Source organism: Phoca vitulina, unplaced genomic scaffold, assembly GCF_004348235.1.
Source record: "Phoca vitulina isolate PV1807 unplaced genomic scaffold, GSC_HSeal_1.0 scaffold9, whole genome shotgun sequence".
Classification (NCBI taxonomy): domain Eukaryota; kingdom Metazoa; phylum Chordata; class Mammalia; order Carnivora; family Phocidae; genus Phoca; species Phoca vitulina.
In genome coordinates this window covers 52,786,922-52,809,164 of record NW_022589712.1, presented here as the reverse complement: position 1 = coordinate 52,809,164, position 22,243 = coordinate 52,786,922, and the positions used below count along the sequence as shown (strand labels likewise).

The 22,243-nt window shown below is 38.2% G+C and overlaps 1 protein-coding gene and 1 pseudogene across 3 annotated transcripts in view; both read right to left on the bottom strand.

Moving 5' to 3' along the window:
- The window catches only part of PDSS2 (decaprenyl diphosphate synthase subunit 2), a 267,411-nt gene extending 245,376 nt beyond the window's left edge, over nucleotides 1-22,035 (bottom strand). For all 3 annotated transcript variants that reach the window (XM_032408135.1, XM_032408134.1, XM_032408133.1), the window contains exon 1: nucleotides 21,464-22,035. In XM_032408135.1, the coding sequence (XP_032264026.1) occupies nucleotides 21,464-21,759 (296 nt within the window). In that variant the 5' untranslated portion in view covers nucleotides 21,760-22,035. The remainder of the gene's footprint in view (nucleotides 1-21,463) is intronic.
- LOC116634618 lies at nucleotides 469-784 on the bottom strand (annotated as a pseudogene).
- Nucleotides 22,036-22,243: the final 208 nt, after the last annotated feature.

Here is a 22,243-nt window from a genome sequence, read left to right as displayed (position 1 = left end):
AAATCAAAATGAGGACCCTCCCAATTAGAACATTTGCCATTCCATCCTAAATGAGCCCTTTCTTATATTTCTGCCTGATGTTCCAGAATTTAAACTTACGACACTCGTGTGTAATGCCAAAATATGAGGATTTAGATAGGATTGTTACTAAAAAAAAAAAAAGAAGGTTTGCGGATAGCTTACACCTAAATTATTTTTACAAAGCACAATCATATGAAACAGGAATTGCTTCCTGCATTTGTAATGAACTTGCCAACAGTATGAAGCACTATTTGTAGACAGCTGTTTTTGATAGAGGAGCAAATTATGGAATAACAAATTCTTCATATTTTGCAGAAGTTGTACACCTGCCGATTAGAATTTGTTTTCAAATCCTAAATCTACGCTATCTGAAAGCTAATATATATACATATATATATATATTAGAATTTCTAAAATTTTAATACAGTTCAAACCAGTGTGCCAGTTTCATTGATGCTCCTTCATTGCCAAACCTGGGGGCAGGGACTGCTTCAGTTTCTCTGCCTTCTCTTTGTGATGACCAAGGTATAAAGGTATCTGCTGCATTGAACTTTAAACTTCACGTTATCCTTATTTTTCTTGATCTTGACAGATTCTGTTCACCTGGCCGTGAGCATAAAGTCCTTGATTTCTTTAATTCTGCGAGGCATGGCCGCGAGGGGCGCAGGGGGCACATGGCTGGCACGGCAAGCGGCAAAAAGCAAGAATGGAAAAGAGCGAGAATTCCGTTTCTGGGCAGTTCTGAAAGCTAATATATTTTCATACTATATATTACATATAGTCAAGATCTTCTGAAGCATTCTGATCACTCAGTAGTGCACTGCACAGCCTCATAAGGAACTTTATATACTACTCTTCTTGGTGTCTTCAAGAAGGTGTATGCCAGTCCTGTGAAGATTTCAAAATAAAAAGACTCAACAGCATCTCTCTAATCCATCCCTACAAATGTTATAGCCAGGAAAACTTACCCCACCTAATCTTAATCAATCCTGCTACAATTTAAGTGCATTTAAGTAATGACTCAAGCAAAGGTGAGGGAAAAGGCAAAGTCCTCTGGTCGGGAAAGGTTTTACTCCATTCAATTAAATCCTGTGAGTACTTATTGAAGGCTTTATATGTGTCAAGCATATGCTGGGCAATAGGAATAGAAAGACAAAGTCATCTCTTTCAAAAAGATCATAGTCTTAGAAACACTTATATGGAAATCAGAGGCCCAAATAAAGGATCCAAATAGGTCAATTGATCCATGAAGCTGTCAGCTGTAACTGATGCATCTCAAATGGCGAACTGAAGAACATATGCCCAATCTTTTTTCTCCCAGCTTTACTGAGGAATAACTGACTTATATATATATTTATATATATACTTAATATACTTATATATATTTAAAATGTACAACATATGCCCAGTCTAAAGGAAGCAGCCACTTGACACCAACTGATCAAGACCATGGAGAATGAAAGCTCAATGGTGTCATATCTTCTGATTTTTAGAAGAGACAGGAAGCTGGAGGAATGAGCAATTTAAACTGGAGAAATCACAGAATACTTACCAAAAAGGCTAATACTTGACTAAAGTCCTGAGTTAAGCAATGTTTACCAGATATGAACGTGGATGGTTTACTTCCTATGGCTACAGCTTAGGGTGGAAGTGGAGAGAGTGGCCGAAGTGACTAGAAAGGAAGGACGGGGTGTTTTGCCACACACAGGCCACACTGTATCCTACAGAACATGGGAAGCCACTAAGGGGTCTGTGACTCCGTTATCACAGATGGTTAGAATTTATCTATCTGCAGGAAACTTATCAACCTGCCATTCAGTGAGATTTCGAGATTTGACAGGCATATAAAGAGCCAGGCACCTTGCTTATAATCCATAAAACTAGACTGGGCATCACCATATCTAAACATTTGTCTTAGCCCCCCTAACTACTGGGCCATCTAAGTGCTCCCATGGTTCCAGTAGCAGCAATGACTGCTTAAACAAACAGCAGCCAATTTACCCATGGAGAGGAGTATACTGGAGAATTCTGGGAGATCTACCACTCCCAGATGTTTCTCCTTTAATTTTGGCCAAGAGTAAAAAAGTGAAGGCAACAGGGCACGTGGGTGGCTCAGTCGTTAAGCGTCTGCCTTCGGCTCAGGTCATGATCCCAGGGTCCTGGGATTGAGCCCCGCATCAGGCTCCCTGCTTGGCAGGAAGCCTGCTTCTCCCTCTGCCCCTGCTTGTGTTCCCTCTCTCGCTATCTCTCTCTGTCAAATAAAAAAAAGTGAAAGTATCTTATTCATTGTTAAAATGACTTAGAGATTACAAAACCTCTTGACAGATATTATTCCCACTCATCTAAGAGACCCTCGGCTCCTTATTTTCTACTTTGCCTGGGTTTGTACCCCAACCACAGCGGCCAATTATATTCATATTCTGAACTCCTGTATACTAAACCAACTTCAAGAATTCTAAAATCTAATTCAGAGCCACATGTTAATCAGCAACCACTAGTTCCTTCATACTCCTAACCCATTAGTCAATCCTATTTTACTGGCAATTCATTAATGAAATATAATAAACTCAATGCAAAATTAATCTATATTTTGCTTCAGAAAGGATGTTTATTTTTGCCAAGGATATTTCCTATTCTCCAGTTAGGGAGGGAGAAATAAAACTATGTTGTCACCTAAGTCTTTCATTCAAGACTCACAACAAGATAGCTATTATTATTCCCAATTTTGCTGATGAGAAAACAGAAGGTCTGAGTAGTTAACATGCCCAAACAGCAGCTAATAAATGACATAAGCCAGGGCTGAATCCAGTTCAGTCATGTTCCAAAACTATGTTTTTTCCACTACACCACACAGCTTCACCTGCTACTATTTCTCATGATAACAGTTCTAGGACTCCACTTCTACCTTATATTTATTTGTACAGTGCAGCATATTTTTCAAACTCCACCCCAGTTTTTTCCTAAGTGGACCAGGTAAATGCAGGAGTACTTTTAAATTTAGATTAAAATTCTAAAGTCAGGGTTGCACAGTCAGTTAAGCATCCAACTGAGGTTGAGGTCATGATCTCAGCTCAAGGTCCTGGGATCAAGCCCCATGTCGGGCTCTGCACTCAGCACGGCGTCTGCTTGAGATTCTCTCTCCCCCTCCCTCCCTCTGCCCTTCCCGCTCACGCTTTCTCTCTCTCTCTAAAATAAATAAATAAATCTTTAATAAAATAAAATAGCTTTATATAATTTTATATAAAATTCTAAGGCCAGGACTACCAATTTCTTAGATGCTCATTTCTGGAGCTCCTTTCTATGTACTCACAAACTTGTATCATACACACTCTATTGTCACTCTTGTGTTTAATCATGGGTACTACAGAACAAAAAGTATGTGAGAAAAATATATAATACTTAAAAATAATAGTACTACATAAAAATGCTTTTAATAAAAGCTTTGTATATACTATATTAGTCCTGTGAAAATAAATGACAATCCTTTTAAGTATATAGCAACAAAAAAGAAATAACCTCAAGTTAGAGAGAAATGGTGAAGCAGATTTGTGAAGCCATTTCTATCTTGAGTATAAAATAAATTTCATTTACTTGTTGATATTTAACAATTTAAGATATAGAAAGCACCTGTAACAAAGCCCCTGTAATTATTAAATGTTATACAGAATATGTTCATGCAAATTATCAATGTTTGAAAAATTCAAAACACTACTGTTAAGTTTTTAGAGTATGGTATAATACTTACTAGACCTATCTCTAGCCTCACAACTCTGGAAATAAAACCAATTCAGTTTGCTTAAAAAAAAAAAAAATCTTTGGAGCAAATGAAATAAACTTCCAAGGAGATTCCAAAAGAATGGTAATTTTTAAAACTATTTTTAAGTATTTGTTAAAATGAAGTTTCAGTATACAAAAATAGAAAAAAATGAAAGGTTTTGAGTAAGCTTTGGTGAGTCATAGGAAGGAAAGCAAATGCAGCTGCACTCCATAAACTAAAGATTTGTATCTAGAACTTCAAATAAGTATTTAATCAGAAACAACTATCTGAATGGTTAACATCTAGTGCCCATTTTAAAAACCTACTCCAAGGCAGCTATTTTTAGAAAAACATTCATTCAACTCTTCAAACCACAAGCACAGATGAATATTTTTTGGTAACTAAAGGTCCTCTAAGGTGTTACACACACACACACACACACACACACACACACGAAAATTCTGACTCCTGTAAAAGGATAAAGAAGGGATAATTATAGAATACAACAGTATTGATGGAACGCAGTTGGCAATACAGTGGTAATGAACAATATGAGAAGAGAGAGATGTGGGTATCTAAATCTTAATTCATTAGAATCTAAGCACAAAGAGTTAAGTATTACAGCACTTCAAAACCTATGATCAATTCATCCTTACTAACTGGGCCCAATCCTTGAGTAATACATGGAACATTTTTAAAGGATAAAAATTCAGTCATCCATTATTGCCTTAAGTGATTTGTATTAAAATATTATTTATAGATGTATAAATATAAAAATTATAAACACTGTATGGTTATAGTTCTTATATAAATAAAATAAATAAAATTACAAATTGAGTACAAAACTTAGTCAAATTGTCATTAATTTACTATGACAGATGATGGTACTTGACCAAAACTAAGCTGCAATTCCCAATATGAAAACGGTTCTTGATGGTCCTGGTAGGTTCTTTGGAAAAAGGGAAGCCCATGGTGTAAAGACGTTATTCTCTCACCACTTTTCTCTATTCAAACTATAAACTTTTATTCATATAACATAGTGCTCTTACTGTGTCTCTGAACGGGGCCCGGAAGATTCTCCCTTCACTCTTGACACCAGAAAAGGATTGGTGAGGGGCCCACTACAATCATTACTAACCGCTCGAATGGCTCTTGCTAGGGCTAAGGATTTGCGTGGAAGAACTACAACTGACATGGACTCCCCAAACTCAGAAAGTGATGGGAGCAGTTCAGGGAAGGTTGGGTGGGTCCGGGTGGTAGCTGTTAATTGCCGTAAGCACAGTGGACATGGTGATCCTAACAGGCAGCAGGGTAATATTAGGTAATCTCAGGCTTTGTTGTGATAGGCAGAAATCCCTGTCTATATTTCATTAGTCAGACCCAAGAATTCAAATTAAGGGCCATCCCACTAAGATCTGTTTTGATTTAAACAAACAAGCAAACAACTCTATATCTAGTGAACAGAGACCCATGTGAGGCACTCGAGAGTCATGACCTCTGGCCCAAATCCAAGACCCACAGTTGTTGAATGAATTGGAGGCCAATTCCCTTATGGAAGATTTTTTTCCCAAATGGATCTCTAGCCATTTACCCAGGTAATCATGAGCTGGTGAAAGGGAAATACCCAATGCCCTTGAGGATGATTACCTACTAGCTCTGAGTTAACATTAATTCTTAGGAATTAAGAATACCACTGGTCCACGAATCAGACTGACGATTTATGAGTCACGCAGAGAGATGGGAGTTCTAACTCAGCCTCTTCTCAGAGTAGTCATTGTGAGACCCAAACACATCCTACTTTTCAGATATTCCCACAAACTGACAGACTCCCACAGTGGCTCCCTGGCTCAGGAGGAAGGAATATTACAGTAAAAAGTACAAAGTAGAAGCTGAATGAATGCGATTTCCTTGTCAAAATCACTGCATTTCTAGGGGAAATTTCTCAAATTTCTAAAGGAAAGGTGAGATGTTGATATGAGACAAAGACAAAAGGGTAACAGGTTCTGGGTGGGGAACCCCTTGCTTGAATAACAGGTGTACATACCACCCTCCTCCCCCCCCAACTTTATGACTGTATAGACAAGTCAAAAGATGCCTCCACCTACAGTAACGTTGTGTTGAACCAGTAAAAAAGCCCCAATTAATACATCACAGCCCCCCACAGTTTTGGAACAAGGCCATGGCCCTTTCAGCAAGCAAATGAAGTAACTATTTCCTTTTGAGAAAAAGCTCCTGGCTTTTTCCTAGTAGACTGGTGAAAACTGAACAGAACAATATAATACGACCATGCAATCTAGTACCTCATCATTAATCGTTATTGGATGCATTTAATTCTAAATTCCAGCAGGCCATCATCAGGAAAAATAGGTGCAGGCCCAAATGGGATCTGAAGGCACAATTACATTGCCTATCAGATCATTTATACTCCCTAAGAGTGAACTGTACCCTGCTACATGCCACCTACCCCTCAAGCTGCACCTATGGCTTCAGGTGGCCACTAAGCTCAGGATTAAGGGGGGTGTCCTGCCCAGAACCTATTCTCCCTTTGTCTCATAACACTTCACTTTCCTTTAAGGAAATTCCTTTCCCTTATTCTATGAGGTCTGAGCTGGTCTGAAATACAGTAGTTAGCCCCTAACTGACTAAAGGAGAGGCCAATGACCCAGGCAGGGCTACTAACAGTACACAGTTTGCCAGTAAAGAAACTATCTACAATAGTTATAAGATGAAAGAAAGGCCAAATTAATCCTCCCTCACAGGAATTTGAGCTTTAAGGAGCTATATGAGGATAAAAGGCAGCCAGAGCCAAAACTTCCGGACCACAGTGCTGTCAATGCAGAGAACAGTGCAACAGTGCAGAGAAATTGTCCCTAAATTCATGCTTCTGATAACCCTTAAGAGCTCCCCCAGTTTCCATTCTTCCTAAGGCCTGATTTTTTTAACTCCCCCTTTGAAACTGTGATCCATCTAGTGTCCTTCCAATAAATTTCTTATATTTGCTTAAGTAATCCAAAATCAATTTCTTTCTTTGCAACCAAACAACACTAACATTATTCTATACCCCTTCCTAAAAGATCATAAATCCCTATGGCTTCAAATCTTACCCTCCAACTCTAGCTCGTGTCTACTTCCATTAGGAGCACTGGATCCATTCTAAAAGCATTTTGGACATCTCCACATGCCACAAACACTTCAAGTTCAATAAATCTACAAAATTTCCCCCTATACTCTGTACCCAAACATGCTTCTCCTCCTGTGTGCCAGGAGGTGCCAGGAGGTACCAATTAATGGTATCTCAACATACTCAATTATTCAGCTGACTTCAACTCTGTTCTCTTACTCTCAAAATTACCAAGTCCTGTCAACTCCGCTTTGCAAATGTACCTTAAATCCATTTTTTATAATTCACCTCCACCACCAGTGCCCAAGTGTATACCCTACCCTCATCATTCCTTTATCACCAAGAACATCTTCTCAATTTTCAATATTTAATTCAAGTCATTTCATTGAGCCTTCTTGATTCATTAGCCCCCTGCCTAGTGGACCCCTCTATTCTTTGTGTCTTCATTTTATTTGAAAATACTTTTAGTCCAACATGTGTAACATTTTATTACACTTATTGTTTTATGCATCTATTTCCCTTATTTGAATATAAATTTTGAGGGGTAGGGGAGATGTGGTTCAGTGCCTTGTGTTCTTTGAATCCCCTGGTAATAAGCACAGTACCTGGCCACTAGGGGACACACTTGACCAGCTGCTGAAAGAAGAAATGAATGGAAGAATGAAACTGGACCCCTATCTTACACCATTCACAAAAATGAACTTGAAGCAGATTTTAGACTTATATGTAACACCTGAAACTGTAAAACTCCAAAAGAAAATAAAGAAAAACTCCTTGACATTGGTCTTAGGAATGATTTGTTGAATATGACACTAAAAACAAAGGCAACAAAACAAAAAATAAACAAGTAATACTACATCAAACTGAAAGCTTCTGTACAGCAAAGGAAACAATCAACACAAGGAAAAGATAACTACAGAATGGGAGAAAATATTTGCAAAACATATATCTCAATAGCAAAATCATAATAACAATAATAATCCAATGAAAATATGGGCAAAGGACCTGAAAAGACATTTTTCCAAAGAAAACAGAGATGGCGATCAAGTACATGAAAAGGTGTTCAACACTAATCATTAGGGAAATGTAAGTCAAAACTACAATGAGCTACCACTTCACACCTGTTAGGATGACTTTTAGTGAAAGACGAGATAGTAAGTGTCGGCGAGAATGAGGAGAAAAGGAAACTCTTGTGCACTATTGATGGGAATGTAAATTGGTACAGCCATTATGGAAAACAATATGGAGGGTCCTGAAAAAATTAAAAATAGAACTATCACAAGATCCAGAAATCCCACTTCTAGGTATCTATCTGAAGGAAATGAAAACATTGCCTTGAAGTATTATTTACACTCCCATGTTCAGCATTATTCATGACAGCCAAGATATGGGAACAACAATTCATCGACTGATAAATGATAATGAATATGTGATATACAAATACACACACACACAGTGGAATATTATTCAATCATGAGAAAGAAGGAAATCCTGCCATTTGCAAAAACATGGATGAACCCAGAGGACATTATGCTAAATAAAATAAGCCAGACAGAGAAAGACAAATACTGTATGATCTCACTTATGAGAAGTGGAATCTGAAAAAAAGGAGGAGAAGAGGTGGGGGTCAAACTCAACCCACATAAAAAGACAGTAGAATGATGATTACCAGGTACTGGGGGTAGGAAAAATGGGGAGATGCTGGTCAAAGGGTATAAGCTTTCAGTTATAAGAAAATAAATACTGAGGATCTAATGTACAGCATGGTGACTCTAGTTAATAACACTTCGTTGGATACTTGAAATCTATGAGAGCAGATCTTGAGCATTCTACCACACACATCGGCGCACACACAAAGGTAACTGTGTGAGGTAATCATTCCACAATGCATACATATATCAAATAATCATGCTGTACACTTTCAATATATATAATTTTACTTGACCATTCACCTCAATAAAGCTGGGCAGGGGGAGAAATGAACAGATTATAGCAAGCTTCTCCCAGGTCTTCCTGCCTCCAGTTTTTCTTTTCTGCAACCCGCAACCTTCACAGCTGCAAAAGTCAGCTTTCAAAAGACATATCTATTCCAGTCTTCTCTACTGCTTAACCTTAGTGGTCTCCGATGACCTCAAAATAAAATTAGATCTTAACACTACATAAAGAAGCTCCTCAAAATCTAGCTACAACTTTTCCTTTCTTTTATTTTTAAAACAACTTTAATTCACAGCAGATTTATTCACAGTAGCCAAAAGCCAGAAACAATCAAAATCTTCATTTAAGGTGAACAGATAAACAAATTGCTTATATCCATGCAATGGAACACCCTTTAGCAATAAAAATGACACATTTGATAACATTCACTAACAATAAAACGTATCCATTTTAAGTGTACAGTAAAATGTTTTGCCAAATGTATACACCTACGTAACCACCACCACAATAAAGATATGATACATTTCTAGCAACCTAAAATTTCCTTTGTTCCCCTTTATGGCCCCAAGCAAACAACCAAAGTAGATGCTTTCTGTCACTGTAATTTTACCTATTCTAGATTTTCCATGTAAATGAAATCATACAGTATGCACTCCTTTGTACCTGGCTTCTTTCACTCAGCATAGTGTTCTTGAGATCCATCCATGTTACTGAGTGACTCATTAATCAATTCATTTTTCTTTCTGAAGGACATTCCATTCACCTTCGACATTTAGATTGTTTCTGGTTTATGGCTATAGTAAATAAAACTGCTCTGAATAATTGTGTTAAAATCTCTGACTGCACATTTGTTTCCATTCTCTACCATTTCAATACCCAGGAGTGGGATTGCTGAATTATAAGGTACAAGGGTACACTTAACTTCTTTAAAAAAAGACCAAATAGTTCTTCACAGTGGTTGTACCATTTTACAGTCCCATTAGCAGTACAGGACAGTTCCAGCTGTTCCACATTCTCACCAACATTTATTATGCTCAGACTTCCTAAAGTTAGCCGTTCTTGTTTGTATGCAGTGACATCTCATTCTGGTTTTACTTTGCATTTTCAGGTGACTAATGATGTTAAGCATGTTTTCACGTACTAATTGGCTAGGTAACTTCTTTTGTAAAATGTCCAAATCTTTTCCAATTTTTGAACTGGTTGTCCTCTTGAGTTGTAAGACTTCTTTGTATGTTCCAGCCCTTTGTCAGACATGTGTATATTTTCTCCCACTCTGTGGCTTGCTGTTTTCTTTTCTTTTCTATCTATCTATCTATCTATCTATCTATCTATCTATCTATCTATTATTTGAGAGGGAGAGAACACGCACGCGCAAGAGCAAGAGGAGGGGCAGAGGGAGAGTGTCTTCAAGCAGACTTCCCACTGAGCGTGGAGCCCAAGGCGGGGCTCGAGCCCACAACCCATGAGATCATGACCTGAGCCTAAATCAAGAGTTGGATGCTCAACCAACTAAGCCACCCAAGTGCCCCATTGGCATTTTATTTTCTTAACAGCATTTTTAAAAGTGCAGTTTTAAATTTCAATGAACTCTAGTTTTTCTTTTATAATTTTTTTTTTTACACTTCATGCTTTCTAAAAATTCTCTGCTTACTTCAAAGTCACAATTTTTTTCCTGTATTTTCTTTTAGAATTTTCAAATTTTAGCTTTCACGTTTAGGTATAGGATCCATTTCAGGGTCACTGTTCTTTATGGCATGAGGTTTTTGCCCCAGCACCATTTGTTGAAATACTATCCTTTGCCCACTGAACTGCCTTGCTACCTTGTTCAAAATACGGATTACCATATATACATGTGGGTCCATTTCAGAACTATATTCAGTTATAGTGATGTATACGTCTGCCTGTATACCAATCCCTCACAGTTTTGCTTATTATAGCTATCTAGGAAGTTTTAAAATCATGTAATGCTAGCATTACAGGGTTATTTTTCAAAATTGTTTTAGCTATTGTGGATCTTTGCAATCACAGATTAATTTTAGGATCAGCTTATCAATTTTGACAAAAAATCATCTGTAGAAATTTTGATTGGGATTATGCTAAATCTACAGATGAATTTGGGAAGAACTGACATTTTAATAGTATTAACTCTTCCAATCCATGAACAGGGTATATTTAGGTCATCTTTGATTTCCTCATCAGTGTTTTATAGCTCTCAATGTACAGACTTTGTATATACTTTGTTAAAATTTATCCCTCAGCATTTCATGTTTTTGATACTATTGCAAACATTTTGCAAATCCATTTTCCAACTGTTCATTGCTGACATAAGCAAACACAATTGGTTTGTATATTTTGACATTATATGCTTTATGCTTGCTATACTCACTTATCAATTCTAGTAGCTTTTTTGTAAATTCTTAGGGATTTCCTAGCATGTGATGTAATTTAGTAAGTAAGACTTGCTTTTCTTTTCTAATCCAATATGCCTTTAAATTATTTTTCTTGACTAGCTAGAACTTCTGGTAAAATTTTAAACAGAAGAGATAAGGAGAATCTCCTTGAGTCCTGTCCTAGAAAACATTCAGTCTTTCACTATTAAGAATATTAGGTATTATTTTTCATGGACCCTCTATATCAGATTTTTAAGAATTTTTTTTTAAAGATTTTATTTATTTATTTGACAGAGAGAGACACAGCGAGAGAGAGGGAACGCAAGCGGGGGGGGGGGGGGAGTGGGAGAGGGAGAAGCAGGCTTCCCGTGGAGCAGGGAGCCCCATGCAGGGCTTGATCCCAGGACCCTGGGATCATGACCTGAGCCAAAGACAGACGCCCAACGACTGAGCCACCCAGGTGCCCCTCTATATCAGATTGAAAAGGGTACCTATTGCTATGGCTTCAGTTCACTTATCTTTTCTTCTTAGGGTCTAATCTGCTGTTCAGGCAATCCAGATAATTTTTTTCCTTTTACATATTGAACTTTCAGTTACAGATATTACTCTTGATATATATTTTTTCTATCACTTCTATCATTATTCATCTTTTCTTTTAAAAACTTGAGCATAGGAACCCTCCTACACTGTTGGTGGGAATGCAAGCTGGTGCAGCCACTCTGGAAAACAGTATGGAGGTTCCTCAAAAAGTTGAAAATAGAGCTACCCTATGACCCAGCAATTGCACTACAGGTATTTACCCCAAAGATACAAATGTAGTGATTCAAAGAGGTACCTGCACCCCAGTGTTTATAGCAGCAATATCCACTATAGCCAAACTATGGAAAGAGCCCAGATGTTCATCAACAGATAGGTAAAGAAGATGTGGTTATATATATACAATGGAATATTAACACAGCCATAAAAAAAGAAATCTTGCCACCTGCAACAATGTGGGTGGAACTAGAGGGTATTATGTTAAGCAAAACAAGTCAATTCAGAGAAAGACAATCATCATATGATCTCACTGATATGTGGAATTTAAGAAACAAAACAGAGGGTCATAGGGGAAGAGAGGAAAAAATAAAACCAGAGACGGAGAGAAACCATAAGAGATTCTTAATCATAGGAAACAAACTGAGGGTTGCTAGAGGGGAGTGGGATGGTGGGATGGGATAACTGGGTGATCTACATTAAAGAGGGCATGTGATGTAACAAGCACTGGGTATTATATAAGACTGATGAATCACAGACCTGTACCTCTGAAACCAATAATACATTATATGTTAATTGAATTTAAATTAAAAAATGTTTTTAAAGTTAAAACAAATAAATAAAAATAAAAACTTGAGCATATTTATAATAAGTCTTTGCTGATTCCATCATCTGTGTCTTATGGATCTGTTTCTACTGACTGATTTTTCTCCTGGTATGTGTCATATTTTCCTGCTTCTTGAAATGTCCTGTAAGTTTTAATTGGATATTGGATATTGTTACATTGTGCTGTTGAGTGTCTGGATTTTATAGTCTTCCTTTTAAGAGTTTTGGTGTGATTTGGCTGGCAGTTCAGTTACTTTTGGGACGGCTTGATCTTTTTGAGACTTGCTATTTAGCTTTGTTAGGGAGGTTCTAGAGCAGGCTGCACTCTAAAATTGGTTTATCCCTATTACTAAGGCATAATTTTCTGGGGTCTCCACTGAGTGCCCGGCTATTCAACAAAGTCTTTCCATAATGTCCAGTTAGAACTCAAATGCCTCCCAGTTCTGTGAGAACTCTGAGGACCATAGCTCCCCAGCCTCATGGATTTTCACCCTATGCATGTGCTGTTTATACTTCAACAATAGACTCAAATGGGCACCTCAGATTTCTGGAACCTTTCTCTACATACTCCCTCCTCTTCTGTATTCTGCCCCACAATTTCCAGCTGCATTCGCTTCCCCAAAATCTGATCTGTCTCAAACTCACCAATATCACCATCCTCTGCTTGAGTTCCCTCCTCTGTGTTGCTATTTGGAAAATACCTCCCAGCACAAAGCCAGAGTGAAAGTTTTCACCTTATTGGTTTTCCCTTTCCTAGAAATCACAATCCTGTACTGCCTCGTACTCCAAGAATACAATTGTTTCATATTTTTGGTCCAGTTTTCTATTTGTTTACAGTGGAAGGTAAAGTTTAGCATTGGTTACTCTGTCTTGGCAGAAGCAGACATATATGTTCAACCTATCCTTTTTGTCTCATCCCATCCCACGTTCAGCCCACACCAAACTACTAACTTCCCTACCCCTGGCTAAGCAACTTCTTCTGCTTTAATTTATTTTCCTGCCTTGGTCATTTCCTTTTCATCCAACATAACCCAACTCTTAGGTCATTTCATCTTTGTGAAAGTCTTCAATTTTCTGTAGAGATTTGTTTTATCCCTCTCTGTCTCAACAGCATATTGTTCACACATACTATAGCATTTATCCCAACGTACTCTCACTATTAGCACATCTCCCCACTAAAATGAATTTCAATAATGAAAATTGCTAACATTTGGATACTTTCTATGTGCCAGATACTGTTCTAAGCACTTTACCTATATTTACCCATTTAATCTTCATAAAACCCTAAAACATAGGTACTATTATTATCCTCATTTTACAAATGAGGAAACTAAAACACAAAGAGGTTAAGGAAATCGCCTGAGATCACATAGCTTGGTAGTGGTAGAGACAGGATATAAATCTAAACAGTCTGATTCTAGAGCTCATGCTCACCATACCGTCTCTGATGAATTCCTGAAGGGAAGCAACTGTGTCTTATTCTTGTTTGTACATTCCATGCCAAGAGCACCTCAAATATTTGTGGAATGAATTAAAATTTTTAATTTTCTCCTAGTCATCCAAAAAAAAAAGTCCTTCATAAGTAATGCAGGTTTTCAGTCAGTAATTACAGAACTGAATCTAGAAAGGGTCTTTTATAAACATGGAAGAGACTAAAATTAAATTTCTAATAATAAATTCAAAGATCTCTGAAGAATTTTAACATGCAGAAAAGACTAGTAAGGTTTTATAGGTAGCCAAGTAACTGTAGTGAACTCAGTTAGGAACAAAAAGTCTCTGCTAAGGAATCAACATCCCCTTAGAGAGAGATGAAATGTCATAATCTGTCTCCACTAAATGCATACTAAATTAATCCTATCTATCTAAATGTACAATAGAGATCAAGACAAAAGTAAAAAGACAGAGTATTTAAACAAAAATTTAATCCTAAAAGCCAAATGTGTCAACAGTAATCAATGAAAACAAATAAGGCCATATTGCTCAATGAAATCAACTATGTATAAACAACAAAAATTTAATTCTATATGAAAAAAGTATATCATTACCTTAGAAACAATAAAGTGTCCTCCATTTGATTATTAAAAGCATTTAAGTTCTTGACAGTAGGTATATATAAAACTAAAAGTACTTCAAACGAAGTAATACAGGTATCCCCTGCCTTTCAAAAGTTCACGTTAAAGGCACTTTGCTTTACAAAAGACATACGTTAGTACATTTTCACTAACCAAAAGAAATACAAAGAGGATTTTCACTTTTATGAAAAAAGGCAAAAAGCAAAACTAGCGTTCAGTGTTTGTTTTGCAGTGAGCCGTTATGGAGGCAGTGTGCACCCCGAGCAGTGAGAGTGGTACTGCCAAGCTCCCTCCCTGGGAACTACACTCACCAGCTCAGCATCAAGCTGCCATGGCTTTGAACTGTGTCTGTGAGCATCTGTGCTTTATCTCGATTTATTTTGTGCATTTGTTAGCAAGATGTGTCCTAAGATATCAAAAAAAGCCTAAGGGAGATTATTTTTTGGGTCTGGGAATACTCAAAAAATTTTCCATATAAATTAATGGTAATTGCTTCTTTTGCTTGATGCCATTTTGGCTTATGGAAGGTTTCATAGGAATGCTCTACTTTCAGATAGTAGGGGAGATCCGTAATGATTTATACAGAAATTTAAATGATTAAAAATAAAAAATATATATTTTGCACAAGTGGATAATCACATTTAATCAGCAAGATAATAATGAACCATAGGGTACAAGTTGTGAAGAAGTGAGGGTTTGATGCACTGTTGCTACTTTCAACCTCCACCACATTACCAATCTACATCGCATACCTGGGCTTCTACTCCATCCTACAGCCCACTGTCCAGCTTGGACAGGTCCACAATCCCTCATCCCAAGTCCCTGAAACCAATTCAAAATTCTTCTAATTTTAGGAAAGTGCATTTACCCAGCGCTCCAGCAGGATCTGGGGCAGCACCCTGTAATCAAACACATGAATATTTCTGCAGCAAAATGCATGAATATTCACATTAAGTGGAATACAGAAAGACTGTAAATAATCTCACATCAGCTCAGGTCAGATTTATGAGCCTGAAAAAACATTCTGTTTTCTGAGCCTTTAGGATTTTTAAATAGTAGGAAAAGGACTATAGATTTGTGTTACCACATTGCATCCAATCTGCTCACTCCCTGTTTGAGAAATGACATTAGCTCCCTTACCTGCCCTATTCAATTACAACACTAATTTCTATACTAGTCTAGAAATGGCAGCACCTTTGGAAATCATTTATTCAAACTCCTTACTTCATTGCTTAAGAAACTAAAGCCCAGAAAACATGGAATAACTTGCCTAGGGTCATAATGTTACCTACTGACAGAGAGAAAACTAGAACATGCAGGTCTCCTCTCTCCCATGCCTACTGTTTGTTGGTTCATTCACTTATTCATTCTCTCTCTCAATTCAAAGTGACTCTTTTCAACTTTTTAAAATAATGGAATAATTACAGACTCACAGAAAGTTCAGAAATAGTATAGCGTCTACGTATCCTTCATCTGGCTTTCCTCAGTATTCAGCTGTAATACAGTATGAAAACCAAAAATTAACACTGGTACATTAGTGTTAACAAAACTACAGACCTAGGGAGCCTGGGTGGCTCAGTCAGTTAAGTGAATGACTCTTGGTTTTGGCTCAGGTCATGATCTCATAGACTGTGAGATTGAGCCCCACATCGGGCTCTGTGCTCAGCATGGAGTCTGCTTGGATTCTCTCCCTCTGCCCCATCCCCCTGCTCTCTCTCTCTCAAATAAATAAATAAATCTTAAAAAAAACAAACTACAGCCTTATTCCATTTTCAGCATTTTTCTTAGCCTGTATTCATTTGTATGTATAGGTGTACATAGTTCTAAGCACCTTTATCTTATGTATAGATTCACGTAACCGCTATCAAAATCAAGATACTGAAATATTCCATCACCACAAAATACCTCTTTCTATTTACACCCTCCCAGCTCCCCACAGTGTCCCTGACTCTAGCAAGCATTAATCTGTTCTTCATCTCCATAGTTTTGTCACTTTGAGAATGTTGTATAAGTGGAATCATATGGTATTGTAGGGGCCAAGGGCAGGCTGTCCCAAGATTGGCTACTTTGGCATGAACATTATTTTGAGTTAAAAGCAATCGAAACCCAGCAGATCAAGGGAAAACTCTTTACCTCCCCCTCAACTGCATGCTCATACCAGGAAGAGAGCTATTAACAGAGATTCCTCTTTACCTAAGAAACTTATCTGAATATAATAGGGCAACATTTGTTTTCCAAACATCTCCTTTCACCTTAGTGCTAATCATTATCTTTCTCCCCCTTAGTAATATCCAGACCCCCACCCCTCTCCTTACTCATATACCCATCTCCTTGCTTCATTTCTTTGGAATTTCATGTCTATGTGGATTCCCCATACATATGCTATTAAATTTGATCTTCTCCTGTTAATCTGCCTCATGTCATTTTGATTCTTAGTCCAGCTAGAAGGACCTTGAAGGGCAGAGGAAATTCTTCCTTTCCAACAATATATAAACTTCTGAGATTGACTTTTTCTTTGTGGTAAAACACACATAAAATTTACCATCTTAACCATTTTTAAGTGTACAGTTCAGTATAGTCACAATGTTGTGCAACCAATCTCCACAACTTTTTCATCTTACAAAACTGAAAATCTATACCCTTTAAATGACAACTTCCCATTTCCCCCTCCTTTCAGCCCCTGGCAACCACCATTTTACTTTCTCTGATTGTGACTATTCTAGATACCTCATATCAATGGAATCATATAATATCTGTCTTCTTGTGGCTGGCTCATTTGACTTAACATAATGTTCCAGAATTTCCTTTTTAAGGCTGAATAATATTCCATTATATGTACACAATATTTTGTTTATCCATTCACCTACTGATGGACATCTGGGTTGCTTCCACCTCTAGGCTACTGTAAATCATACTGCCATGAACATGGGTGAACAGATATCTCTTTCAGACTCTGCTTTCAATTTTTGGGGCTAAATACCCAAAAGTGAAATTGTTGGATCACAAGGTAATTCTTTCTTTAATTTTTTCTGAGGAACCACCATACTGTATTCTGTAGTGGCTTTTTACATTCCCACCAGTAGTGTGGATTGACTTACTCCGTTCACCATAATTCTTTCCAGATTCATTCAAATTGTTGTATGAATAAATAGTTCAGTTATTTTCATTGTTGAGCAGGGTTTCATTGCATGGCTGCAACACCATTTGTTCAACAATTCATCACTGAATGACATTTGGGTTATTTCCAGTTTGGGGCTATTACATATAAAGTTGCTATTAACATTTGTGTGTAGGTTTTGACATAAGTTTCTACTTCTCTGGAGTAAATTCTCTGGAGTGCGATTGCTGGGTTGTATGGAAAGTGTATGTTTAATTTTATAAGAAACTGCCAAGCTGTTTCTCAGTGCGGCTGTACCATTTTTACATTCCCATCAGCAATGTTAAAAGAAATCTAGTTTCGTTTCTCTGCATCTTCACAAGGACTTCAGATTGTCAGTACTTTACATTTTAGCCTGTCCAGTAGGTAAGTAGCAGTTATCTCATCATGGTTTTAATTTACATTTTTTCTAATGGCTAATGTTACATATGCTTACCTGCCACCTTTTCATATACTTACTTGTCATCTTTACAGGCTCTTTTTGCTCATTTTCTAATTGTATTGTTTACTTTCTTACCACTGAGTTTAGAGAGTTCTTTACATATTCTGGAAATAAGTCCTTCAGATATTTGATTTGCAAATATTTTCTCCTAACCTCTGGCTAATCTTTCCATTCTATTAAGATGGTCTTTTACAGAGCAAAGACTTAAATTTTGATGAAGTCGAATTCCTGATTTTTTTCTCTTATGAAATGGGGTTTTGGTGTTATGTCTAGTAACTGTCTATCTAGCCCCAGATCCTGGAGAGGTTTTCCTATGTTTTCTTCTAAAAGTTACATAGTTTTACATTTCACATTCAAATTTGTTTTACATTGATCTCACAGGTATCCATTCTCCTTTTTTTTTTCTTTTTTTAAGGTGTGAGGCTTAGGTCAGGGTTCATTTTTTTGCTGGTGATGTCCAATCATTCCAGCACCTTGTTGAAAAGACTATTCTCCCTCCATTGAATTGCTTTTGCACCTCTGTCAAAAATCAATTGGGCATATTTGTGTTGATCTATTTCTGGGTTCTCTATTCTGTTCCATTGATCTGTCTATTCCTCTGCCAATACCACACTGTCTTGATCAATGAAATTATACCTAGGACTTAACATTAGGTAGAATGATTCCTCCTACTTTCTTTTTTTTTTTTTTCTAACCTTGTTTTTTTTCAAGGTTCTAGTGCTATGAGAACATGGAGTAATCTGGACTCAGACATTGCTCATGAGAGTGTCAGCTGGTACAATCACTTTGGAAAACAATTTGCTATTATTTACTAAAATTGAACACGTGCATACACTCCTCCTCCATCTATTCTCTCAAGACAAATAAACCTGGAGACATGTGCAAGCACATTCACAACAGCATTTTTCATAACACAAAAATGCAAACCACCCAAATGCTGATTGAAAGAAGGCTATGGCATATTTGCACAATAGGATTTCATATACCAGTGAAAAACTAATGAAGTACAATTAAACACGACATGGACGAATCTTATGATAAATACAAACAATTATGGATAAAAAAGTAAGCATAGCAGACTACAAGCAATAAGCTACCATATTTATAAGTTTCAAAAGTGAGCAAAATTTAACACGTTATTATTTAGAGAAACACCAATATAACTTTTAAAAAGGAAAAATAAACACAAAATCCAGCACATTGGGGTTCAGGGACATGGACTGGGGAGTACAGATAGTTTCAAAAGGATTGGTAGTTATAGTTTTTAAGTTGGATGGTAAGCTCTTTAGTTTCATTACTAAGCTTTAAAACATATAAGTACATGTGTGTTTTGAGCGTATATCATCTAAAATCGAAAGAGAACATTCCAGCTACAGGAGAAGTTTAGCCCACTCATAAGACGGCATGCCTGATACTGGAAACAATGCCAACAAGTAAAATCACTTTATTATTGCTATTTGGTCACTTCTGTAGTAATAAAAAATGACAGGTATCTCAACAAATTATAGCAAGGGGGAGAGCAAGGGAAGTGGGGGTGGCTACATAAAAGGACAACATACGGGATCCTGTAGTGATAGAAATGTTCTGCATCTTGACTATATCAATATCAATAATCTACTTGTGATACTGCACTATAGGTGTGCAAGATGTTACCATTGGGAGAAACTGGGTAAAGGGTACACTGGATCTTCTGTATTATTTCTTCCAACAGCATGTGAATCTATAATTACCTCAAAATAAAAGTTTAATTAAAAAAAAGGAAAACGGGGGGCGCCTGGGTGGCTCAGTGGGTTAAGCATCTGCCTTCAGCTCAGGTCACGATCCCAGGGTCCTGGGATGGAGCCCCACATCTGGCTTCCTGCTCAGCGGGGATTCTGCTTCTCTCTCTCACTTTCCCTCTGCCCCTCCCTCTGCTCGTGCTCTCTAATAAAAAAATAAAATCTTTTTTTTTTTTTTAAAGGAAAACGTGAAAAAAAAGATAATTTCTGCCTAGGGTTTCTCCATCTTGGTATTATTGACATTGGGAGGCCCGTAATTCTTCATTGTAGGGGCTGTGCTGGGCATTATAGCGTGTTTAACAGCATCCCCTCTCTCGAGCATGCCCCAGGTATGACATCTCCATATAGTACCAAAATGTTCTCGAGGGGGCAAAACTGCCCCATCTGAGAACTACAGCTCTACTCACAAAAGCAAAGAAGAGCTGTGGAAATGTTCCCAATTGAAGGAGATTAAAGAGACATGACAACTAACTGTAATATGTGATCCTAGGCTGGATCCTGTACTAGAGAGGAAAGAATACTATAAAGGACATTTCTTGGTCAATTAACAAAACTGGAATATCAATGGTAGATTAACAAGAGTATTGTATCAATAGTAAATGTGTTTAAATTGATTACTATAAAGAATATTCCTATGCTTAGGAAATACACGATGAAGTATTTAGGCATAAAGGACCATGATGTATGCAATCTACTCTCAAATGATTCATTAAAAATGTGTGTATTTTACATATACATGTAAATAGCATGTATATATGTGTAGAATAGGTGAATCTGATTAAAAGGCATGCAGGTGTTCTCTTTGTACTATTTTTGTTCTTGCAACTTTTCAGTATGCTTGAAATTATTTACAAATAAAGGTTTTTTATTTTTTTACTGGAAGCATAAGTTGTGGTCTTAAATCCTAACGACAAGTTTCACAGTAGTAGTCCAGAATAAGTGATAAAAATCCCAAGAGGATAGTGACTACTGACTGGATAGATTCCTACTTTAAGCCTGCGATATTCGTTGGAAAGAACGGTCTACCTTCAGCATATCTCCCCCTCTCCATTTTTTTCTGGAGGCGACCACTGGAACAGTGCGGAACCGAAATCAATCTATCCCATTTTTAAGACCATTTCTAGAAAGTGACTCAAACCTACATCCCTACTCGTTTTCGCCCTGAACAATTTAGAAGCAAAAACGCGAAAAGAGTATAGGTGTTTCTCAAAAGAAAACCACTTATCCGCTCAGCTGAGCAAATGGAGGAAGAAAAGTTAAGGTAAGTGGGCTAGAGAAGAGACAACATCAAATGTCCAGGAGAGCTAAGAAAAGAATGCGTAAAAAAGAAATAAGCCTGGAGCCAATATGAGCGAGGCAGGAAGGGAGTGTCGGCCAGGAAAAAGGACTCGAGTGGGTGCGAGTGTGTCAGGAGGAGAGGGAGTAGCTCACCTGGCCGTGGTAAGCAGAGGGTGCTGAGTCCCCACCAGCTTCCGCACCTGCATAGCGATGTTGCTGAGCTCGTCGCTCAGCAGGCAGCGGAGGCTCATGAAGGACGTGGGATAGCCCACGATCTTCTCCGCATCTGACACCACTTGGTTCCAGTGGGCCGGGGACCTGGAAGACTGACCACGCCAGGAGCCCACCGAGGAGATGGTATCGAGGGACGGGGACCACCACAAGCGACGCGGGGAACCCGACACCCCGAGATAACGGGGCAAGCGCAACAGCAGCTGCCGAAGGCTCATAGTTGAGTCTGGGAGTGTCAGGGACTTGGGGATGTCCGGAGGTGGCGCGGGGAAAAAAACAGGGGCAGAGGAGGAACTTGCAGGACCTAGAAGGAAGCGGCAATTCCCGACCCTCAGAGAAGGGGGAGTTCCTGAAACCGTAACCAGAAACGCACTTTAACTGCAGCTTTCAGAGCTTCGGGCTACACAAACAACAGCCGGAGCTCAGCACTGCCCCCGACCATCTCAGTAGAAACCACGGCCGCCTCCTAAATGGGGGACGCCATATTGGCGAGATGGAATACGGTCTGTCGTAAAGACAGAGGCGGACCGTTCAGGAGCAAAGAATGTTCCCTCCTTTACGGCGCAGTCGTGAACGCCCCCGAAGGGGCGGGCCTTTGGAGGTGAGCCCCGGAAGGCGAGGGGTAGGGCGAAAGTTTAAGCTCCTCCCACGCCCCGTCCCCACCCAAGGTTGGGAAGACCTGGGTTTCCCGGGATTGGGTTG